The sequence below is a fragment of the Poromitra crassiceps genome (assembly GCF_964638095.1).
Source record: "Poromitra crassiceps genome assembly, chromosome: 21".
Lineage (NCBI taxonomy): Eukaryota > Metazoa > Chordata > Actinopteri > Beryciformes > Melamphaidae > Poromitra > Poromitra crassiceps.
The window spans coordinates 16,211,327-16,235,712 of NC_139638.1; the positions used below are offsets into that span (position 1 = coordinate 16,211,327).

Sequence of the window (24,386 nt, forward strand, 5' to 3'; positions counted from 1 at the left end):
GGATGCCCTTCGCCTGGCTTTCTCCAAGATCCAACAGGCGGGGTTGAAGTTGAACCCGGGGAAGTGCATGCTGCTGCGCCAAGAGCTCGTCTACCTCGGCCACAAGGTGAGTGGAGAGGGGGTGAGTACGGTGGAGAAGAAAACCGCTGCAGTCCGGGACTGGCCAACACCGAGGGGGAAGTCAGAGGTTAAGTCCTTTGTGGGGCTGGCGGGATACTACCGCCAATTCATTCCGGGGTTCTCGACGGTGGCAGCACCCCTGAACTATCTGTCTAAAGACAAGGTGCGCTTCGTGTGGGGGCCCGAGCAGCAGCAGGCGTTCGACGCACTCAAGACCGCCATGTGTCAGGCTCCAGTATTGATGCCTCCGCATCCGGGGGGGCAGTATGTGTTGGACACAGATGCAAGCAGGGATGCCCTTGGAGCGGTCCTCGCCCAGGTCACCCCCGAGGGGGAGCGGGTGATCTCCTACTACAGCAGGGCGTTCAACAAGGCAGAACGCAACTATTGTGTGACCCGGAAGGAGTTGCTGGCAGTAGTGGATGCCGTGGATCACTTCAAATACTACTTGTGCGGGATCCACTTCACGGTCCGGACCGACCATGCATCGCTCAAGTGGTTGATGTCTTTCCGGGAGCCGGAGGGGCAAGTGGCCCGATGGATTGAGAAGCTGCAAGAGTACAACTTCGCTATTGAACACAGAAGAGGAGTTGCCCACTCGAACGCCGATGGACTCTCAAGACGGCCGTGCGACGCGAGCTGTTCTCACTGCAGCCGTGCGGAGGCAAGAGACTCTGAAGCGGGGGAGGGGAGGATGGAGCTCTGCATGGCTTTGCGGTTGGACGACCCCATACACTGGGCGGGGGAACAGAGTGCTGATCCGGAGCTGAGCGTGGTGCTGGGGTGGCTGGAGAGGAACCAGAGGCCCGATTGGTCAGACGTAGCCGCCGCGGGACCATCTGTACGTGGATTGTGGTCGCAGTGGGAGGGGTTGGCCCTGAGAGATGGAGTGCTAAGCAGACGTTGGAAAGAACCGACTTCAGGCAGGGAGAAGTGGCAGGTGGTGGTGCCTAAGAGTCGACAGGAAGAGGTGCTGCAGTTCAGTCATGGTCCGCCGGGGGTGGGGCACTTTGGAGTAAATAAGACTCTCAAGAGGGTCCGAGAGACATTCTACTGGAGCACGTGCCGGCGGGACGTGCAGACGTTCTGCCAGAGATGTGACCCATGTGTGGCTCGCAAGGGTCCCATGGGACAGAGTAAAGCTCCCTTGCAGCAGTATCGGGTGGGGGCCCCTATGGACAGAGTGGCCGTGGATGTGCTCGGGCCTTTCCCTCGCACCCCGCGGGGTAGCCGGTTCGTTGTAGTTGCAATGGACTATTTCACAAAATGGCCCGAAGCCTATGCTGTTCCTGATCAGGAGGCAGCTACAGTCTGTGAGGTGTTGATCGAGGAGATGTTCAGCCGGTTCGGGGTCCTCACTGAGCTACACTCGGATCAGGGAAGGAATTTTGAGGCGAGGCTGTTTGCAGAGATGTGCCGACAGCTGTGCATACACAAGACACGCACGACACCTCTCCACCCTCAGAGTGATGGGCTGGTGGAGAGGTTTAACCGCACGCTGGGGGCGCAGCTTGCCCTGGTGGTGTCTAAAGATCAAAAGGACTGGGATTTGCAGCTGCCCTTGGTCCTCCTGGCATGTCGCTCCGCAACTCAGGAAACTACGGGGTGTACCCCCGCCCTGTTGATGCTGGGTAGGGAACTCCGGTCGCCACCAGCATTGGCATATGGACAGCCACCAGACACGCCACAGGTGCCAGCGGGCATGGAGTATGCGTCTCGGCTGAAAGAGAGGTTGGATGTGGCGCACGAGTTCGCAAGGAAGCAGTCGGAGATGGCTGGAGTGCGACAAAAGAGAGCCTATGACCAGCACACTAAGGGAGTACACTTCCAGGCCAGAGACTTAGTGTGGGTCTACGGGCCGAAGAGGACAAAGGGGAAGTCGCCAAAGTTGCAGAGCAAATGGGTCGGGCCGTGCTACGTGTTGGAGCGGCTGGGGGAGGTGACCTACAGGGTGAGGATGACTCCGCGAGGTCGAGTGGTGGTGTTGCATCGCGATCGTCTGGCTCCCTACCAAGGGGCGGGCCAGTTTGCTGAGGGCGGGGTCAACGGAACACCACCCCGGTCGCCTGCGTCAGCAGGTGGGGGTCGTCGGGAGTCCCAAGGCTCTTCCGGAGGTCTGCACCGGTCCCCGGAGCCATTGCAAGTGGACAGTCCGAGTACGGGTCTGGGAGCGGGGACGGGGGAAGTGGACACTGGGGGGGAGGGAACTTCAAGGAGGGCCAGGCCCAGGAGAAGGAGGAGGCCTCCCCCGCGTTTAGGGGACTATGAGGTGGATCTCCTCGGGGGCGAGGAGTATTGAAAAGGGGGGGGCAATGTAACGCGGGGAGATGGACTTGGGGAATTGGGGAGGAGTGGGAAGGACGTTACTGTGTTCGGAGGTTCTGTTGGAGGGAGGTGTGTCCGTACGGGTATTGGCCGGATAGGAACGGGGTTGGAAATACGGGGAAGAGTTAGAGTGTGACTCGGGGATGTTGTGGACGGTCTGACAGGAGAGCACGTTCACTACGTTAGCTGCTGAACTGGAAGTGAGCTGATAGAAGCGGGTCTGACGCTAACGACAGCTACCGGCCAGCTGTCACGTTCGCCCGGCACACCTCCAACTCCGGGGTTAGACTGTACGCTGCGGCAGGTATTAAATACGCTCGGCTGAGCTAAAGTGAATGTCTGTCTCCTGCCTACTTTCTCCTGCTAGTTAGCCACCGCAATGCTACAGTATGTTCATTCAGATAGGTTCTGCTACCTTTTTCCTTTCCCTTAGAATGTGATTCATGCTTTGTGAAACTTTTGAAGATTGTACCTGGGCCTGCCTCCACACCACTAGGCGGAGACAAAGACCCATGAAAATGCTATTTAAGCACTTCCTTTGCAAATGTATTTTTCAATTGACACTGACGAAGGCCCGAGTTAGGCCGAAACTGTTTGTCACAATAAATGTCTGCCACGGGAGCTACCAAAAACTTGTGTTGCGAGCCCTTTTTTCGTTTATTTTCCTGTCTAGTACAGTTGAGCTCAGCACCAACCAGTGGATGTGCGTAAGTCTCTGGATGCTTACTTCACCAAACCAACAATTTTGTTAGAAGCAGTTACATACTGATCAATTCATATTTTCATAAATCACCGTTGTCAGATTTGATCATTCACAAAATGAATTTAAAGGTAATTACTGTGAATATTACAATTGAAATGTAATCTAAATGGCTTTACTTTTATATAATAGTGTGAGATATCATTTTAGAATCATTGACAGTGGTGGTGTAGTCAGGAATGTCATACCGAACTGACCTGGATAGCTAGGCTTAGATAGTGAGGTAATATGCAGTTGTGCGGTGGTAGCATGGAGGGGGGTGTTTCCAGGACGCTGGATTACACCGTTAAGCCTTCTTGAGGTGTCGTGGGCCTAACTTAACAAAACGTCGGTGAAGGAAGGTGCCCACTTGAAAACCCCAATGACATGCTTCATACTGCTGTTGGCTAGGGTAGGTAACTGGTGATTTGTGTCTTGTTTATTAGTTTGTTAGCCTGTTAGCTTGTTTTATTCTGGATTGGGCTTCTAAATGTGTTTTTCCTCGGATTTTGGCACAAGGGATAGTAACATCTTGTCCTGTTTATTAATTAATTAGTGTGCACTTCACGCTTCACTTCACAAGACAAGAGTCTTTACAGTTTCCCAATATTAAGAAGTGTACAAAAAGCTGGACAGTTGACTGGTCAACCTATATTATGATTTGTTTCATGTTAAATTGGTAAAAATTAGCATATATTTTTAATTATTTCATGTTAAATCAGTGACACTTAGCCTTCATTTTATTTTAACATCTTTATTTGGATATGGCAACATACTCCAATATTTTTTCTGTTGAATTCACTGACAGAAGCCAAAATGGAACCCAAAACAGCTCAAGACCCAAGACAGCCAATCACAGCTTCCTGAAACCTGACATCATCCATAGCTTTCTCTTAGCTTAAGAGTTCTCTCAATTCTCCTCCAATGCCTCCTAGTGGTAAGATCAAATGTTTTGTGAATACGGGCCCAGATATTAAAATATTTTTGGTTGACTGACTGTGTCGATGGAACACCAGATTATGATGAAAATCAAACACTTTTCAAAGAGCATTATTCAAATTCAAGCCTATTCATAACCTTGAAAACATGACGGTTAAAATCAAGTATTTTCCAAACTTTCAAGACTTTGTACGAACCCTGTACATAAACATAAGAGCACAACAAAGCACAAAAACATCCACATAGATACATACATAAACACTCAAACCCCCCCTCCACCACAGATAGCAATTAACAGAGTTCCCACACATGTTGTTCATGGATCCAATTTCAAAACTTTTCCATGACATTTCAGGGATTTATAATAGAATTTCCATGTAATGTGAGGCGGTGACTCTGAATCAATACCAGAAATTATCACCTAGGACAAATAGGACACAGCTGCTCTTTATATAAAATATAAGCAGCACTAGAATCAACACATATTAGAGCTACTCTGTTATGTCAACAGCTACAGAGAATACATTTCTCATTATGTTACATTACGTGGAAGGTTATCCACAGAACGTTTACTGTAACAATTTCATTACACACAACAAAATTTCATTTCCTAAACTTTCAAGGATTTTACCCACCTGTGTGGACTAACATGTGTGTCTTCAAGTTTGCTTTATTACCAAAACCTTTCCCACCGAGCATTTAGGGCACTTTCACACCTAAAAGTCCGGACCAAACAAGGTATGTGTGAAGGCGCCCTAATTGTGTTTATCTCATGTGTGGATCATCATGTGTTGCTTCAAGTTTCCTTTACGACCAAAACCTTTACCACACACTGAGCAATTAAATTGTTTCTCACCTGTGTGGACTATCATGTGTGTCTTCAAGTATGCTTTACGACCAAAACCTTTACCACAGACTGAGCAATTAAATTGTTTATCTCCTGTGTGGATTATCATGTGTTGCTTCAAGTTTCCTTTAAGACCAAAACCTTCGCCACACACTGAGCAATTAAATTGTTTCTCACCTGTGTGGACTATCATGTGTGTCTTCAAGTATGCTTTACGACCAAAACCTTTACCACACACTGAGCAATTAAATTGTTTATCTCCTGTGTGGACTATCATGTGTCCCTTCACCTGTGCTTTACGACCAAAACCTTTACCACAGAGTGTGCAATGGAATTGTTTATCTCCTGTGTGGACTATCATGTGTCTCTTCAAGTATGATTTCCGACCAAAACCTTTACCACAGACTGAGCAATTAAATTGTTTATCTCCTGTGTGGACTATCATGTGTCTCGTCAAGTCTGATTTACGACCAAAACCTTTACCACAGACTGAGCAATTAAATTGTTTTTCCCCCGTGTGGACTATCATGTGTCTCTTCAAGGTTGCTTTACGACCAAAACCTTTACCACAGACTGAGCAATTACATTGTTTATCTCCTGTGTGGATTATCATGTGTTGCTCCAAGTCTCCTTTACGACCAAAACCTTTACCACACACTGAGCAAATAAATTGTTTCTCACCTGTGTGGACTATCATGTGTCTCTTCAAGCTTGCTTTTTGACCAAAACCTTTACCACAGACTGAGCAATTACATTGTTTATCTCCTGTGTGGACTATCATGTGTGTCTTCAAGTGTGCTTCATTACCAAATCTTTTACCACAAACTGAGCAGCTGAAGTGTTTCTTCCCAAGAACTTCACTGTTTTTCTGTGAGTATAAAGTTGACTGAGGTTCACTAGTTTGCATCCTTTCATCATCACTGTCTTCAGTCTCAGAAGAGTCTGAAGTCTTGTCATCACTAGTTGGTTGTGGATTACTAGCTGGATATAAGTGTATACGATATAAGTTCCTGGCTGGTTCTGATACTCCACAGTCCTCTCCATCAGCTTCTGTTTTCATCTGTTCAGTTGAGCAGCTGGCTAGAGGCTCTGCCTCTCTGTTCTCCTCAGTTTGGCTTTGATGAAGCTGTGAGGACTGAGGTTTCTCTTCCTCATCTTCACTCTTCAAAGTGACAACAATGAATGGGAACTTGATATCAGCCTCCTCCAGCCCTTGAAGCTGCTCTCCCTCCTGACTGACCCAGAGTTCCTCCTGTTCCTCTTTAATATGTGGGGGCTCTGGATCATCCTGAAGCTGCTCTCCCTCCTGACTGATCCAGAGTTCCTCCTGTTCCTCTTTAATGTCTGGGGGCTCTGGGTCCTCCTGAAGCTGCTCTCCCTCCTGACTGACCCATAGTTCCTCCTGTTCCTCTTTAGTGGCTGGGGGCTCTGGGTCCTCCTGGTCCAGACTGGGGCTCCACTCCTGCACTTCTTTAATTACTAACAGCTGCTGGAAGTCTGGAGGTACGGTTACTCTGTGTAACCGCACTACAGGATTTAAACCTGTGTCCAACTGCTTTCGTTGTTGTTGCTCGCTCGTTTTTGAACCTGAAGATTCTAGCCTGATATCAGACTGCATTGTTAAGTCGTTACACTCCATTTCCTTCTTCAGAAGCAGTCAACTCAGTGGATTGGGGAGATCTGAAGGTCTGGACTCAGGTAAAGAAGCTTCCTCCTCGTATGCTGCTATCTTCTTTCAAACAGCCCAAATATCTCAACAGCCACAGTCGCTAGCGTATTAGTTCACCAACGCTGTCAGGTTTTGGACATCAGACATTTCCATACAGTGACACGGGAACTGTATCATGGAACGGTTTACTGACAAACGCCTTAGCTCAATTAGCTTCACAGCTAACGAAACCGTTCATCTGAGTCCATACGATGAGCTTCTTCCTCTCTCAGTGCTAAACGGAGCCTCGGCTCCAGTTTATATATCCGTGATAATATCATCCATACATACCGAGTCTTCTGTTGATCAATTACAGTTGCAAACGATACCAATGAAATGGGAAAACATCGGTAAGGCAGACGGTACCTCGCTCAAGAATATTTACCCACACTGGCCGCCATCTTCTTCTTCTTCTTCTTCTGTTTAGTTTTACGGCGGTTGGCATCCAGCTTATTGGTGCATTACCGCCATCTTCTGGTCCGGAGTGTGAAACAAACAATCGACTTACAATCAAACCCCTATTCTCTCTCTCTCTCTCTCTCTCTCTCTCTCTCTCTCTCTCTCTCTCTCTCTCTCTCTCTCTCTCTCTCTCTCTCTCTCTCTCTCTCTCTCTCTCTCTCACACACACACACACACACACACACACACACACACACACACACACACACACACACACACACACACACACACACACACACACACTCTATCTCTCTCTCACACACACACACACACACACACACACACACACACACACACACACACTCACTCACTCGCTCACTCAATCGGAGCACTATATACATGATGAACACTGTAAATAGATTCCACTATGAAGAAGACATCAGACTCCAGTAGGTGGCGGTAATGCACAGAAAGCTGTTTGCCAACCGCCATTAAACTCAAGAGAAGAAGAAGAAGTCCCGCCTCCTCGTGACAAGAACCAACCACATTGCAGCGCGAGCCTGTTTACTCAGCCCGCGAGTTGCCTTGAACACTTCCTACTGCTGCTGTGCGTCGTGTTTTGCTCTGGTTGTGCTAACTACGGTTTGACTGTTTGTGTTTTATATCAGCGCGCTATCTGACTTCAGTCTCTGAATAACTGAGGCGACATGGATACAGAGCAGCGCAGTGCAAACAACTGTTCCGTTTCGACGCCGGAGGGGAAAGACGTGAAGAAAGGAGTTCAGGCAAGGTATGTTTTGGTTGTATCTCCAATGTCACAGGAAACTGTTTCCCAGTTTGTCCGCCCTTTTCATATAACTGTCGCTAATAGTGGTGGGATGTAACACACGATAACAGTGGAGAGAGGCCAACCTCATTAATATAGTCATCCTTATACTTTCTTTCATTGTGCTAACTTCTAAATTATGAGATGATAAAGAAAGATAGCACTTCATTGGTGATAGGAGCTCAATCCCGTTTGGCAAAAGAAAATAATGACCAAATGGGATCCACCCAGGGTGTTATACCTCATATTCCTCACAAGAGGGCACTAGATCACTGCTTTGAAGCATGGGGGCGTTCAGCAAATTGTAATGTTGGTTATTAAAAATGCATTCTAATTTAGTTGTAGGCCATACAGTCTTGTTATAGAACACGTTGTGTGGAAAATGAATGGATTTGTGTGATTATGGCCAAAAAGCAAAAACACATCACCATTTTAGTATCACATCTAAATACACCCTCATCATCTTAACCATGCATGGATTCCAATTAAATGTGGTGGACAGATAGGCTTTGTACCAAGGAAGAATTAGTTCGATTTTGGTGGTGATTCAGATCTGGGATTTCCACCAGTAGATTTTCTTTCTTTCTTTCTTTCTTTCTTTCTTTCTTTCTTTCTTTCTTTCTTTCTTTCTTTCGTTGTTGCCATAACTACAAAACTAACACAGGTAGTAGACTTGATTCCAAATATTAAGGGTGTTTTGCAGGGTCAAGAAATCAATTAAACTTCAAATTGAAATGTTAGGGATGATGTCTTTGGGTGTAACAGCACAGCGAGTTGGGAGAATGTTTCAACAGTTTGGCAGAAGTTTGAGGCTTTGAGCTGTCCGGATGCCTCCATACTAGATAGATAGTCTTGATTGAGTGATGCTGTTTCCTGTAAGGCTGTTCTTGTTTCCTTTGCACCTATAAAGGGATTATTACTAATTAAACGTGGGAGCTGCTCTTCCTGGAGAGTTAGTGCAAAGTGAGTGGACGTGTAAGCAGCCACTTCCAAGACACTTGAGCCAGTAAATACATCAAGTGGACAATATGCTGTCTAGGGCAATAGTTTCTTCTGCTCTGATTCCATGAGTTCTTTGTTTTCTCATTCCATTTCCTGTGCTCTTTCCGCAGGACTCCATTCTCAAGGTTGAAGAAAGTTCACTCCAGCTTCAAATCACCTGTAAGTTCACAACAGTTACCAATTATCACCCTCGTTCTCACTCTTACATACAAGTACATACTAGGGATGCACCGATCCACTTTTTCACTTCCGATCCGATTCCGATACCTGAATTTGGATATCTGCCGATAGCGATATTATGCCGATACCAATATTTTTCTTGAATACACAGTATAGGCAAAGATTTGGGCCAATTAAAGATTTTTTTTTAAATATACCTTGCAAAAAGCAGACAAAATTAAGAAAATATACAAGGCAAAGAAGGATACTATTATACATGGGCAAATTACGCCCAGCGGCCCCTGTGCGGCCCGCGCTGGAATTGCAAAAGAAAATTCAATTCCGATCCGATCCGTGAATTAGTGCCAATATCGGCACCCGATACCGATATTGGATCGGATCGGCCCCATCCCTAGTACATACAAGGCCTGTATAACTACCACAGCTTTGTTTATTTGTTCATTTATTTAGGATCCCCATTAGCTGTGCCCTAAAGCACTGGTTCCTAAACGGTGTGCCCCGCCGACATACTTGTGTGCCGTGATGCAAGTCCAGGTGTGCCGCGGGATTTTGTGACAACCAGGAGTTAAATTGAGCTGCCTGGTTCCATCAAGTAAAAGGGGAGCCAGACAGCTATCGATTTATTATGAAAGATATACAATTATGTCACTATTCTAACTGATTAAAGATCAAAATTACGTGCAAAAGCCCCCCCCCCCCCACCAAAAAAAACTTTTGATGACACCCCCCATGCTCTACAGATGAATGGACTATTCCTATCTCTTAACGGAGTTTAGCTCGCATGCGCAGCTCTTGAAGTCAAGCCAGACTCCGAGTGGAGGAGCACATTTCAACATGGCAACAACGCTGTACAGGGCACATTTCAAACCATTTCAAATTTCAATTTCATTTGTGTTAACTTACTTCCACTAATGTTTTCCCTCACATGGCCTCTGTCATCCAATCAATGCTGGCCTGGTACTGTGAGGATAATACAGTACATGCTTTGAATTCCTCAGTTTTAGGTGTTCTGATCAGGCCGGATGGCATGCAGCAGATGATAGAACGCGCATCCATAAGAGACTCGAGACTTGACTTGGACTTGAGCTCTGAGACTTGACTTGGACTTGCAAAAAATGACTCGTGAGCATCTCTCTAAATGATTTATAGAGCTGTAAAGGCAAGACCTGAATATCTTCTATGGCGATAACTGGCCCCTGGTCTCCTGTCATTTTGCAAAAGTGGCCCCCGGGCAAAGCAAGTTGAGTATCCTGCTTTGTACCATCCAGCAAGGATGAATGTTTTATTCATAAAGAGTTGAAGCTCTGGCTCTGGTCTAATTAGAGAATGATTTGAACCAAACGCTATGCTTTTTGTTTTGATATGTTTACAGTTTGTTTTCAACCATCCGCTTTCCACCAGCTCCCTGTTCAAGATGGCGGTCAGATCATTAGGTGTTGTTGTTGCTGATATACTGGAGTCGTTAATTTAGCGTTTCTTAGTACGAGAGGGAAATCGTTGGTAAAGATGGAGTACATAAGTAGGCCTTGAGGAACTTCATATCATTCTCTGAGTAACTTGTCTTGATGAAGACTCACTGTAATCTATTTACCACACCTGATATCACCGTGTTGGTGTACTTCCTGGATCAACGTTTTTGTTCCTAGTATGGCCCGGGAAAACCCCGCCCCCGAACTCATTTGATTGGTCGCTGCAATTGCTTCTTCCTTAAAACGTGCAGCAATGAAAAAAACCCCACATAGTGTTCCATCCAGGCAGCTGCATATGGTCTCTAAATCCATAACACTCAAGCTTCTCAAGAAGAAGCTTGTGGTCAATAACATGAAATGCTGCCGTGAAATCTAATAGTGTAGGACAGGACTGCTCCACACATCATGTTGTTTGTTGTCTCTATGCACAAACATTGTGAGAATCCTCTCAGAGAGCTCCTAACTTAGCCTCAAAACTTCTACCCAGGAGTCTGAGCTTAGGAGTGATTTAGGAAAGTTCTCAGAGCAACTCTGAGGAAGGAAATGACAGAAACCTTTATCTTAGTGAGGAGGTGTGGTTGACCCCGTTGCTAGGTATGACTCATTATTTTAGAAGCTGTGATTGGTTGATCGACAAAGAAAAAAAGAAAAACACACTCAGTGATAGAAGGGACAGTGAAATAAACTGTTCATAGAATTTAGTCTGTATTAAGACATGGTGAAATTTTGAATATTATTTTATGTAATGAACAACTCAAATAAAGTAATAAATAAAAAATAAAATAAAATAAATTAATTAAATAAAGTAAGCCAGACTTTAAAAGTAGCTACAAAATGTTTGAACACACAGACTTGTGCAGTATTCACATGTTGACAGTTAATAGATTTATTGATATGTTTATTTACATAGGCTCCTGTCCTTTCTGTATAGATTATACCCTTGTATGGTTTCAGTCATATTGCTATGATGTTAACTCATTGAGTGCCATGGACGTCGAAGGACGTCCAATTAAATAGTGACGTAGAGTGCCATGGACGTCGAAAGACGTCCAATGCGTTTTTTGACGGTGGGGCATCGATCAAAGCCCCCTGCATCTCCTGTCCAATTATTGTAGGTATTGAAGGTGTATAACCTATTTTACGGACTCATTAGGTGGCGACAGTGCTTGCTCGGTGCAGTCCAGATTAGAGACAGGTCCGAGAAACAGCCTAAAAGCCGTGGATCAAAGACAAACCGATGCATGCTCCCAGAGCCATTTGCTCTGTCGCGGGAGCTGACATTGGCTCCGAACAGGAGTCAATCCGCGCTCACAACTGAGCCCCTCTGTCCCTGTCTGTCTGTCTGTCTGTCTGTATAGTTTCTCCACCCGATTAGCAGCCAGGAAAGCAGCCCCTGACGCCAAACCATTCAGCAATCCGGGTTGGCTCTTCCCTGCTGTGGCGCTGAGAGCCGACAGCAGCACACAAACGCAGCACTCCGAAAATATAATGGTTGCGTGAGGCTGTGTGCAGTGTGGGGAGGAGTTTACGGGGGGAGGGGGGGAGGGGGGTGGGTCACGCAGGGCATCACACAACAACTACGTCACTACATCAGAAAATATTATCTTCAGACTCAGTGAATGTGCTTGAAATGCTGCATTTCACAAAAGGCGGATTATCTCAGCTAATAATTTGAAAAGCCTGAAAACGCTGAAAACAACCTATCTTCTCCGGCTCATAACTAAAGAACGGAAAATGGTATCAATAAACTTTTTTTTGCTGATGATACAATAGAGCCAGCTCGTTCTTTGTGCGTGTTCGGTGTTTACATAGTAATATCACACAATATTCTGTGGGCCTCGAGAAATCACTGAAAACGCTCTGAAAACTCTGGCACTGGGAGCATCCGTTCTCCAAAAGTGGCTGGCACTCAATGAGTTAATTGTGTTTGAAAACAACAAATTAATCATTTCATACAGTTTGTACCAAATGAGCAATCTTCTTCTTCTTCTTCAGAAGTAAACACAGCAATAGACAATGAGCCATGAAATGTATTTCCACACTAATTGTACCTTTATATGTTCTGTAAATGTTACGATGAGAAGAGTTCCCTTTCTTTCTCTGGCCCTTAAAGCCGTTTGTGGACAATAAGCTTGTTGTGATACCGTAGAAAAGATCTGGCAGCGTTCATTTTAGGAAGCAGCTCCTTTCTCCTCTGCCAAACTGAATCAGGACAGTCCTCATTTCTTAACAATAAATACAAAATTAATAAAATTATTTGATCCTCTCGGCCCCGATCTGCTTTCAGTCACAATTTATTTTTTTTGTGTCGCAAAAGCTGCAGTCCTGTGCTGCCCAGAGCGCTAAAGCTACTCCTGAGGAGGAGGTGGAGGAGCTGAGGAGGAGACGCCATCAGCTGGACACAGAGATAGCACTGCTGGAGGAAGAGTAAGTACAGTACAGCTGTGTGTGTGTGTGTGTGTGTGTGTGTGTGTGTGTGTGTGTGTGTGTGTGTGTGTGTGTGTGTGTGTGTGTGTGTGTGTGTGTGTGCGTGTGTGCGTGCGTGTGTGAGCGCGCTTTATTCATGCGTTTCCTTTATACACAGAGCTAATACGCTAACATTACATTTGTTGCATTATGCTGCACCACTCTACTTGTAAGAATGTTAGTTTTTTATACTAATTATGTCTATATGAAGCAGACAGAGTTGCTGAGAAAACATAAATGAAGGACTTGGTGTAGTTTGATGTAGTTCTTCTCTGCACAGGCGACTCCTCTGTAAATAACAAACTCTGCTCTGTTTATCATCATCTGCTCTTTTGGCAAAAACTGCACTAATGGGCATCGATAATTGATCAAATCTGTGTTGTTTTGATGCTTTTGATACGTCACTGCCACCCAAAAATGCGTAACCCCGCGGCAGTTAACTAGTATGAGTTGTGCCAAACAAACGTTAATATCTCAAAAAGTATAGGCTACATCACATCGCTTATATTTTGACATTCTGAGCGAGAGCTGAATTAGCTCAAGAGTTTGATGTATAATATATGCATGTCGCGTTAAAGTTGTGTGAACTGTTGCATTTTTTAAATTGTAAACAGAGTCAGCCGGCTAGAGTCAGACGCTCAAACTCAGGCTCCATAGGGTTCCATTGCCGTTGCCACCCAGTGACGCGGTTTGTTGACCAAAATGCAGCTCGGCTGATCCCTCGTATACTTATCCAATGTCAGCTGTCCGTTATCGTCTGTAAGTGTGTCTGTACTTTGTGTTTTTGTGTCATTAAGCACATGAGTGTGTCTCCACATACTTTCCTTTGTATGAGACCAATTGTGTGTGTGTGTGTGTGTGTGTGTGTGTGTGTGTGTGCGTCTCCGTGTGTGTGTGTGTGTGTGTGTGTGTGTGTGCGTCTCCGTGTGTGTGTGTGTGTGTGTGTGTGTGTGCGTGCGTCTCCGTGTGTGTGTGCGTCTCCAGGGGATACAGAGAGGAGGAGCTGGAGCAGCACATTGACCTCCTGCACGAGTACAATGACATCAAAGATGTTGGCCAGACGCTGCTGGGCCGCCTAGGTGAGGGCATTGTTCTTATAAAGAGGCCTAGGTGAGGGCATTGTTCATATAAAGAGGGAATTATTTACAAGTGGGACAGCACAAAGGTAGAGCATTTAAAATGTCCAAGGCCCTCGGTTATGACAACAAATTCCTCTTATTCTTAAAAAATTATAAATGTGCATTGGACATATTGAGCATACTGGACATTATACTACCAGACAAACTCCTATTCACCTTTTTCCTGGACTTAGTTTCCCATGATTCTCAGCGGTAGCCAGTTGTTGACTTCCTGTTTAAAAAATATTCACTAGCAAGGAGGTGCGTGCCGCTGTCAAAGAGTGGGAACGTTTGGCTTATTTTATCCGAAATGGCTAAAAATAGTAACGTTGTGTGGTTGCATAGCGGCAATATTTAACAAAAACGAGGTGAATGTTAATTCACTGGTACTGTACGGGCTTATTTTAGCCGAAATGGCTAAAAATAGTATGTGGTTGCATAGCGGCCGCTTTTATTTTGAAGGCTAAACGTCCAAACCGGAACTCTTATATTTGGTCATTGAACGGAGCTTTAGCGGTCTCTCTCTTTCAAGATTCAAGATATTGTCACTCCGTTGTACAATTATGCACGTGTGAAATTATTGTGCTGGGGGGGCTCCATTACAAGACATAGGTAGGTACAAAGTCACAACAATTATTATGATTATTTTCAGTCTCTTTCGCTATGAACGGTCCTGGGAGGAAACACGCAACCGGCAGCTGGAAACAGGGAGGGAGGGTGTCATGGAAGCACCCACGGTCTCACCAGGAAACTCGTGAATAGAGGAGAGTTTTCTACCCTAGACAGTAGAAAATAATGGGAAACGTGAGGGTGACGTTACCCTTTGACTTGGGGTGGGACAAAATACCGATATATCGATTGTGATCCTCTTGTGATACATTATCGATACACTAGCGCCGTATCCTGATACCATATTGTGACATTTATCACAAAATGGTGTTTTTTTTAACATTCATTCATGTGTTTTTAATAGTTTTTTTGTAAACTGAATTTGCACAGATTGAAAAGATTTGAGTGAGGCGTTATTTTGTAGCTTTCCTTTAAACATTTTAACTTCACAGGTGGAGTCATCAGTGTGTGTTACAGAGGCACTCTGCAGTCTGCACTTTGTTATACTATTGTTTCATGTCAATTCTGTGAAGAAATATTCCTGCTTTTTGCCTTTTAGAGGTATTTTTCCCCCTCTTCAGTTACAGTTATCGTACACAACATTTCTTGCAATGTTTGTATCGATTATCGCAGAATCGCTGTATTACGATACCATCACTATCGAGGGCCAAGCATCGTAAGACTATCGTATCGTGAGTTACTCTGCTATTCTCACCCCTCCCCCCTGACTTCTTGCAGGCCCAACCAGTGTTCTTTGTGTGGCCCGCCATGTTGTAGTTTTAGAGCTGGAGTTTGGCCATGTTGTAGTTTTAGAGCTGGAGTTTGGCCATGTTGTAGTTTTAGAGCTGGAGTTTGGCCATGTTGTAGTTTTAGAGCTGGAGTTTGGCCATGTTGTAGTTTTAGAGCTGGAGTTTGGCCATGTTGTAGTTTTAGAGCTGGAGTTTGGCCATGTTGTAGTTTTAGAGCTGGAGTTTGGTCATGTTGTAGTTTTAGAGCTGGAGTTTGGCCATGTTGTAGTTTTAGAGCTGGAGTTTGGCCATGTTGTAGTTTTAGAGCTGGAGTTTGGCCATGTTGTAGTTTTAGAGCTGGAGTTTGGCCATGTTGTAGTTTTAGAGCTGGAGTTTGGTCATGTTGTAGTTTTAGAGCTGGAGTTTGGCCATGTTGTAGTTTTGGAGCTGGAGTTTGGCCATGTTGTAGTTTGGGAGCTGGAGTTTGTGCAGTGCAGTAAAAGGCAGGTGGAGGCGGAGCCTGGGTGAAGTCCAACGCTGGATGGGGACAGTCAGCTCATATCGCTGACGCCATATATGGTCATAAAGCACGCCCACGTGTAGGCCTGAGTCGTTGTCACTGAGCCAAACCAGAGCAATTTAGAGAGAGAGTGGCGTCAGCGGAGGACCAAAATGCGTGACTCATTAGCCAATGAACAGCCAGGAAGGGGTCTCACACTACTTTTGCATGCTAAAATAAAGCTGATAATGTACAATTTGATAAATAAATAAAAATCTAAGTACAACACAAACTGTCCATTTTGCTGCAACTCAGTGCAGCAGTGTTGCTTAATCCAGGACCTTACTTCCTGGAACTCTTGAGAGTAAAAAACTGGTCCATTGGAGTGAATGGAGATGTCGTGACTCTTCTATATATACAGGTCTGAGCCAAACCATTGCCCGTCCCCTTTTTCATCAGGACTAGTTCTGGAAGTAAATATTTCTACAGAGACATTTCAGAAAAGCCTGATATGAAGATTTGAACCACCAAAGCAGCCCTGCTATGAATTACAAGCTCACACAAATAGATTCAGAAACGATTAATAAGAGCATACAAGCGTTTTAACTTGTTCTGCAGCCTGCCAATAGAGGGCAATAGAGTGACACCTCTCCCAAGACTAACTGCATCAGCTTCAAAAATGAATGCCGGTCTTGGTTTCTATCACGCGTCACGTATTTAATCTTGCATCGCTGATTAGGTTAACATCCAGACTGCAATGGCCGACCTAAAAGCATTCAGTCACTTTAGATGAACTCTTTATAGAAACATGTGATTGGTTGACATGTATCTGATGTGGCCAGCTGGCTCATACTGCTGGCTCATACTGCTGGCTCATACTGCTGGCTCATACTGCTGGGTCATACTGCTGGGTCATACTGCTGGGTCATACTGCTGGCTCATACTGCTGGCTCATACTGCTGGCTCATACTGTACTTGGTTATACTCTATATATACTGTGATGTTTGAATGTGTTCTTGGTGGCTGAAATCATACTCTATATATACTGTGATGTTTGAATGTGTTCTTGGTGGCTGAAATCATACTCTATATATACTGTGATGTTTGAATGTGTTCTTGGTGGCTGAAATCATACTCTATATATACTGTGATGTTTGAATGTGTTCTTGGTGGCTGAAATCATACTCTATATATACTGTGATGTTTGAATGTGTTCTTGGTGGCTGAAATCATACTCTATATATACTGTGATGTTTGAATGTGTTCTTGGTGGCTGAAATCATACTCTATATATACTGTGATGTTTGAATGTGTTCTTGGTGGCTGAAATCATACTCTATATATACTGTGATGTTTGAATGTGTTCTTGGTGGCTGAAATCATACTCTATATATACTGTGATGTTTGAATGTGTTCTTGGTGGCTGAAATCATACTCTATATATACTGTGATGTTTGAATGTGTTCTTGGTGGCTGAAATCATACTCTATATATACTGTGATGTTTGAATGTGTTCTTGGTGGCTGAAATCATACTCTATATATACTGTGATGTTTGAATGTGTTCTTGGTGGCTGAAATCATACTCTATATATACTGTGATGTTTGAATGTGTTCTTGGTGGCTGAAATCATACTCTATATATACTGTGATGTTTGAATGTGTTCTTGGTGGCTGAAATCATACTCTATATATACTGTGATGTTTGAATGTGTTCTTGGTGGCTGAAATCATACTCTATATATACTGTGATGTTTGAATGTGTTCTTGGTGGCTGAAATCATACTCTATATATACTGTGATGTTTGAATGTGTTCTTGGTGGCTGAAATCATACTCTATATATACTGTGATGTTTGAATGTGTTCTTGGTGGCTGAAATCATACTCTATATATACTGTGATGTTTGAATGTGTTCTTGGTGGCTGAAATCATACTCTATATATACTGTGATGTTTGAATGTGTTCTTGGTGGCTGAAATCATACTCTATATATACTGTGATGTTTGAATGTGTTCTTGGTGGCTGAAATCATACTCTATATATACTGTGATGTTTGAATGTGTTCTTGGTGGCTGAAATCATACTCTATATATACTGTGATGTTTGAATGTGTTCTTGGTGGCTGAAATCATACTCTATATATACTGTGATGTTTGAATGTGTTCTTGGTGGCTGAAATCAGGGCTGTGCTTCACAGAAGTTTATGATACGTCGCTCTTTTGTTCAGCGAGATCATCTTCATAAATGAAGCCCACTCACATATCATAAACTTCACACATCTAACCAAACATCCAAAAGTCCCTCTGACTTGGAGACAAATAACCCCATGCTGCTAACACATTTCTGGGTTTCTGGGTTTAGAACATGTACAATTGCAACAATATAAGTGTTAAACGTGTATATGTCAGCATAAATGTTATAAACAGTTTGCCTTCAAATATTCAAATATGCTTTCAAATATTACCAAACCACTTCCACGCTACTGAAGCCACGCCCCCTTATTGGAATGAACTCCGCTTGTCGTTGCTGCTGTGCGTACGTCAGTACCGTTACGCAGTGTAACAGTGTGATGTCATTACATCGTTACGCAGTGTAACAGTGTGATGTCATTACATCGTTACGCAGTGTAACAGTGTGATGTCATTACATCGTTACGCAGTGTAACAGTGTGATGTCATTACATCGTTACGCAGTGTAACAGTGTGATGTCATTACATCGTTGCGCAGTGTAACAGTGTGATGTCATTACATCGTTACGCAGTGTAACAGTGTGATGTCATTACATCGTTACGCAGTGTAACAGTGTGATGTCATTACATCGTTACGCAGTGTAACAGTGTGATGTCATTACATCGTTACGCAGTGTAACAGTGTGATGTCATTACATCGTTACGCAGTGTAACAGTGTGATGTCATTACATCGTTACGCAGTGCAACAGTGTGATGTCATTACATCGTTACGCAGTGCAACAGTGTGATGTCATTACATCGTTACGCAGTGTAACAGTGTGATGTCATTACATCGTTACACAGTGTAACAGTGTGATGTCATTACATCAACAAGATGGAATATTGCCAATATCACAATATGAATTTTTGGCGATGCGATACGAATATGAATTGTGACAATATATCGATATAACGAAGTTGCTTTTTGAGGTTTTGAGTTTGATATAAAAAAAAAATTGGGTGGGGGATAGTGTTGTCACGGTTTTCGGTACTTCGGTACTTAGTCGGTACTACATTGTTTTCAGTATTTCGGTACCTGTTTTTGCATGGTACCGAGGGTATCGATTTTTTTTTTTTTTTTCAATAAACAATACTTGAGGGCTACATGCCACTGGTGTTGCACTGTCTGCACTCACTGCCATACAGAGTTGAATGTAAGAAGTACCGTAAATTTCGGACTATAAGCCGCGGCTTTTTCCCCGTTTTTTGGCCCCTGCGGCTTATATAACGGTGCGGCTTATCTATGGATTTTTTCAGCAAAAAATAAAATAAAAAACGGAATTCTCTCTTCTTTAGCACTCTTTCTAACTATAAATCCACTTCTGTTTTAATTTCCTCTCTTGCCCTCTTTTCACCACACCGTGGACACTGTGTGCACTGTAAAAAAAAACACAGGTGGTGTTGTGTTATGTTGTTTTGTTGAAATGTTAATAAATGGGAGCTTCCTCAAACAGCCATCTCTTTCCCGACAATCCCCTCTGTGCATGAACCCTTACATATGGTAATTAAACATTAAAACACAATTAAAAAAAAAAAAACATTAAAACACCTGCGGCTTATAGTCCGGTGCGGCTTATATATGTAACAAACAGGCAATTTTGCTGCTGCGGCTTATACTCCGGTGCGGCTTATAACCCGGAAATTACGGTAAGCAGAAGCACATTGTTTTGTTTTAAAGTTGAAGGCTACATGCCATTTGTTCATTGGAAATGGTTGCATACTTTAATAAAGGAGAATATGTTGAAGAAATATCAGTCTGTTTTTTTTTACCGTGGTACCGAAATTAGTACCGAGTATACCGTGGAAATTCACTAGTACCGGTACCGACTACTGAATTATTGGTACCGTGACATCACTAGTGGGGGACAAAGATCTATGACTGGCCCGGGAGAAGCTTTTTTATTTCATTTTTCCTTGTTTGTTACATTACAGTGTTTCATTTTCATCATAATCTGGTTTTCCATAATAATAATAATAAGTTCAGTGTTTATGCCTGTGTTGCTGTCTGTTGTAGTGTAAAACGACTAAAGGGAGAGCAGGTGCTTACATGAAAGTGAGTGAGAAAAGGAGAAGATACTGAATAATGACATCACAACAGTATAATCCTAATGTTAATTTAAAATAAAATATTCTTCTAAATATGGATAAATGTCCAAAAACCATCAAATTTTCATTGAAATTCCATTCCTTACAGCACCCCCTACTTAATAATAGTTCCAGCACGGCTGTGAAAATGTGGTGGTGGGTTGTGTCAAGTGTACATATAATGGCTCTGGGTCCGGTCCCTTAGGTTTCTGACAATGTGGCCCCCTGAACAATTTAGTTGAATAGCCCTGGTTTATGGAATAAACTAGTCGTACTAATAGTTTTGGAATAACAGCAAATTACACCTGTCACCAAATGATTAGACTGCATAATAATGCATACTATACCGCAATATTATGATATCTCCTCTCTATTCATCACTTTCCTTTCTCAATAAAATCAAAAAGATGTATTAAGACATATCACATTCCCCACAAAATGATGCAACTTTTCACATCACTCCTGTTGCGCTGTTTGTCTGAGTATAGTCATTGTGTCAATCTGTTGAATAGTAATGGTGCTATTTAGGACACACCAGGATGAGGAAATAAAGATCAGATGAGTGTTGTAAGTGTGTGTCTCTGAGTGTCCGTCTCTTTGTGTCTCTGTGTGTGTCTGTCTCTTTGTGTCTGTCTCTGTGTGTCTCTCTCTGTGTGTCTCTCTGAGTGTCTCTCTGTGTGTGTCTGTGTGTCTCTCTGTGTGTGTCTGTGTGTCTCTCTGAGTGTCTCTCTGTGTGTGTCTGTGTGTCTCTCTGTGTGTGTCTGTGTGTCTCTCTGAGTGTCTCTCTGTGTGTGTCTGTGTGTCTCTCTGTGTGTGTCTGTGTGTCTCTCTGAGTGTCTCTCTCTGTGTCTCTCTGTAGCCCTTTTCCCACATGTGCTTTGTACCGCAAAATGACCGGAACGTGGTCTAATGCCTGCATGTGGGAAAGGCGCCGTGCCGGTATAAGCGCGACCCCGTCGTCGCGGCCATTTCACCAGTTTTGAGCCAGTCAGAAGAGCGGTATGCTGCGATAGGCAGACAGGTGAGAAAGGGGTCCAGTCATTTTCCGCTATCAGTGCACACAGTAGACAGTCCAACACCAAATACACAGCTGATTGTTCGATATTCCCCTGGTGTTGCGTACCACCAAAGGACTATTGCCAGTCGCAAACGCGCTTCCAGTGGTTTTCGCCACCGGGTGATCTTGCGTGTTAGTGCGGGTCGGACCAGACTCAGCACGTAGTCGAACGTACACCGGGACATGCGAAAATGACGCTTCCATTCCACGCCGTCAAAATTGTTCAGAGCATCTTCCCAAAATAAATTCCCTCCTGGTCTCTCTCGCTTCCAGACGGCTCTAGTCTCACGCAGCAGCGCAGAGGTACATAATAACACTGTCATAATCTGTCCCCGGTTTAGTCTATCTTCATATTCTGCACGGAGTTGAGCGGAGAAGACTGTGAACATGAATCTGTTTCTGTTCGCACGTATATCCCTTTCCATTTTCACCTTAATTTGTCTGCGTCGCTGTCTACGTTTGAGGAAAAAGCGCGTCAGCAATATTATCAAAAGAGTGGACGCCGGCTCCATGTTTGTTTGTTGTTTTTTTCTGACTGGCCTCAGTGGCCTGCAGCAGCAGCACAGACCCCAGGCCACTCTCCTCCGCCCCCCGCCCGCTCCGCCGCACCCCACCCCACCCCCCAACATACCGGCTATTTGACGATAAGATTCCCACATGCGAACGCTGAGGTGTGAAGGGAAATTCAGGGAAATGTCCGATATTGACTTACAGGTAATTTTCCGGTACGCATGTGGGAAAAGGGCTTGTGTGTGTCTCTGTGTGTACATGTGTGTGTGTCTGTGTGTCTCTCTCTGTGTGTCTCTGTGTGTACATGTGTGCTGAAACTGGGCTTGAGGAAGTATGGAAGAGTTCACACATTGGGAGAGATTTGGTGAATCACAGCCAAGTCAGATAACTCTGTGTGTATGTGTCATAACAAACATGCCCTTTAAACTACTGTGTGTGTGTGTGTGTGTGTCTACTGTGTGTGTGTGTGTGTGTGTGTGTGTGTCTACTGTGTGTGTGTGGGTGTGTGTGTGTGTGTGTGTGTGTGTGTGTGTGTGTGTGTGTGTGTGTGTGTGTGTGTGTGTGTGTGTGTGTGTGTGTGTGTGTGTGTGTGGTGTGGGTGTGGGTGTGGTTCATTCGAAGTAATAGAGTATCCTTCCTTGCACTGAGTCTACTAATCTTGGTTTTTATGTATTTATGTATTTATTTAACTATTTCACAGTTTTGTTTGATTTTTACGGGGCATACTGTACATCATGTACTGTACATGTTCAATGCTCATTGCAAGACCGGTAAATACAAAGGAAAATAAATGCTTATACATGGAAGACCCAATACAAAGATAGTAAGAGTGACAATAGAAATGTAGTAATACAAAGTTAAATTAACAATAATAATAATAATAATAATAATAATAATAATAATAATAATAATAATACAGTAGTAGCTAATACTGTTCAATTCAAATAGAAATAAATAAAGCTAAAAAGTATTTTGAATCGATCTTTTATTCCAGAATCGATAATCGCAAAAAAAAAAAAAAAAAAAAATTTGGGTGCTTGCAGTCAGGCCACTCACTGAACAGCAGGCCAGGCGCCGCCTACTGGTTTACTAGTGGTTTTATTACTTTATTAGTTAGTCTGAAGTAATAATTACACTTCAGGGTTAAAGTGGGTGCATCTCATTGTAAAATTGGACTTCAAACGGCCCAAATCTGGCTTCAAACGGCTCAAATTGGGCTTCAAACGGCCCAAATTTCACGCGCGTCGGCCCATATCGGCCTGGCCTGCTTGGTATCTAATGCCCGGCCTGAATTATGATCCCAGTCCGCCCCTGTTTTTAACTATATCGCCCAGCCCTACTCATGATATATAATATACAGTCTCTAGTGTATGATTCAACTTTTCCCATGTTCTAATCTAGTGTAAAAAAGCAAACAAACTGAAAAAAGAAAAGAAAAAAATAAACAAAAATCGCAATAAATCGTAATATCGAATCGCAATAATCGTAGAATCGCAATACTTAAGAATCGCAATATAAATCGAATCGGCACCCAAGTATCGTGATGATAGTATCGAATCGGGAGATAAGTGAATCGCCACAGCCCTAATATCCTTTATTGTTACCTACTGTATACATACACACACACACACACACACACACACACACACAGTATAATTGTTAAATACATACCCTGAGTTTGACACTTTTTAAAACAACGGCTCACATAGTCCGGTCACCCAGACGATGTAAACCTATTTATGTACAAACTGTAGATACCCCATTTATACAAGAGAAGAGAAAAGAGATGTGTCAATCAAGCCCAACGTGTTTCAGAGTACCTTGATATGGTCAGAGATGAGTACTAGAAGTCACTCTTCTGTAGTATTGAAGTATAGAAGTTATCTAGTGAAGACTAATAAAATAATAAATAATAAAATAATAAAATTCTTTATTTAAACATGTAGGAGCATTCACAACTCAATGGCATATTTATACTTTCCTGAAATGCTCCTGTGTCACTGATTTATCAGCGCTGCTGCTCCAGTCAGCTTAGAAAGTTGAGTGGGTCTCTGTCTTTAAATCCATATTTGCTAGTTCAAAGTCAGCTGCTGTCTCTCTCTGCTGTCTCTCTCTGCTGTCTCTCTCTGCTGTCTCTCTCTGCTGTCTCTCTCTGCTGTCTCTCTCTGCTGTCTCTCTCTAGCTGCTGTCTCTCTCTAGCTGCTGTCTCTCTCTGCTGTCTCTCTCTAGCTGCTGTCTCTCTCTAGCTGCTGTCTCTCTCTGCTGTCTCTCTCTGCTGTCTCTCTCTGCTGTCTCTCTCTGCTGTCTCTCTCTGCTGTCTCTCTCTGCTGTCTCTCTCTGCTGTCTCTCTCTGCTGTCTCTCTGCTGTCTCTCTCTGCTGTCTCTCTGCTGTCTCTCTCTGCTGTCTCTCTCTGCTGTCTCTCTCTGCTGTCTCTCTGCTGTCTCTCTCTGCTGTCTCTCTCTAGCTGCTGTCTCTCTCTAGCTGCTGTCTCTCTCTGCTGTCTCTCTCTGCTGTCTCTCTCTGCTGTCT

The 24,386-nt window shown here is 43.8% G+C and overlaps 1 protein-coding gene across 1 annotated transcript in view; it reads left to right on the forward strand.

Annotated features, from left to right (window-relative positions):
* Positions 1-7,784: 7,784 nt before the first annotated feature.
* The window catches only part of swi5 (SWI5 homologous recombination repair protein), a gene marked incomplete at its 5' end in the record, with an annotated part of 21,642 nt that continues 5,040 nt past the window's right edge, over positions 7,785-24,386 (forward strand). Inside the window, 4 exons of the mRNA XM_083657345.1 lie at positions 7,785-7,867; positions 9,016-9,064; positions 12,872-12,981; positions 14,005-14,099. Of these exons, the coding sequence (XP_083513471.1) occupies positions 7,785-7,867; positions 9,016-9,064; positions 12,872-12,981; positions 14,005-14,099 (337 nt within the window). The remainder of the gene's footprint in view (positions 7,868-9,015; positions 9,065-12,871; positions 12,982-14,004; positions 14,100-24,386) is intronic.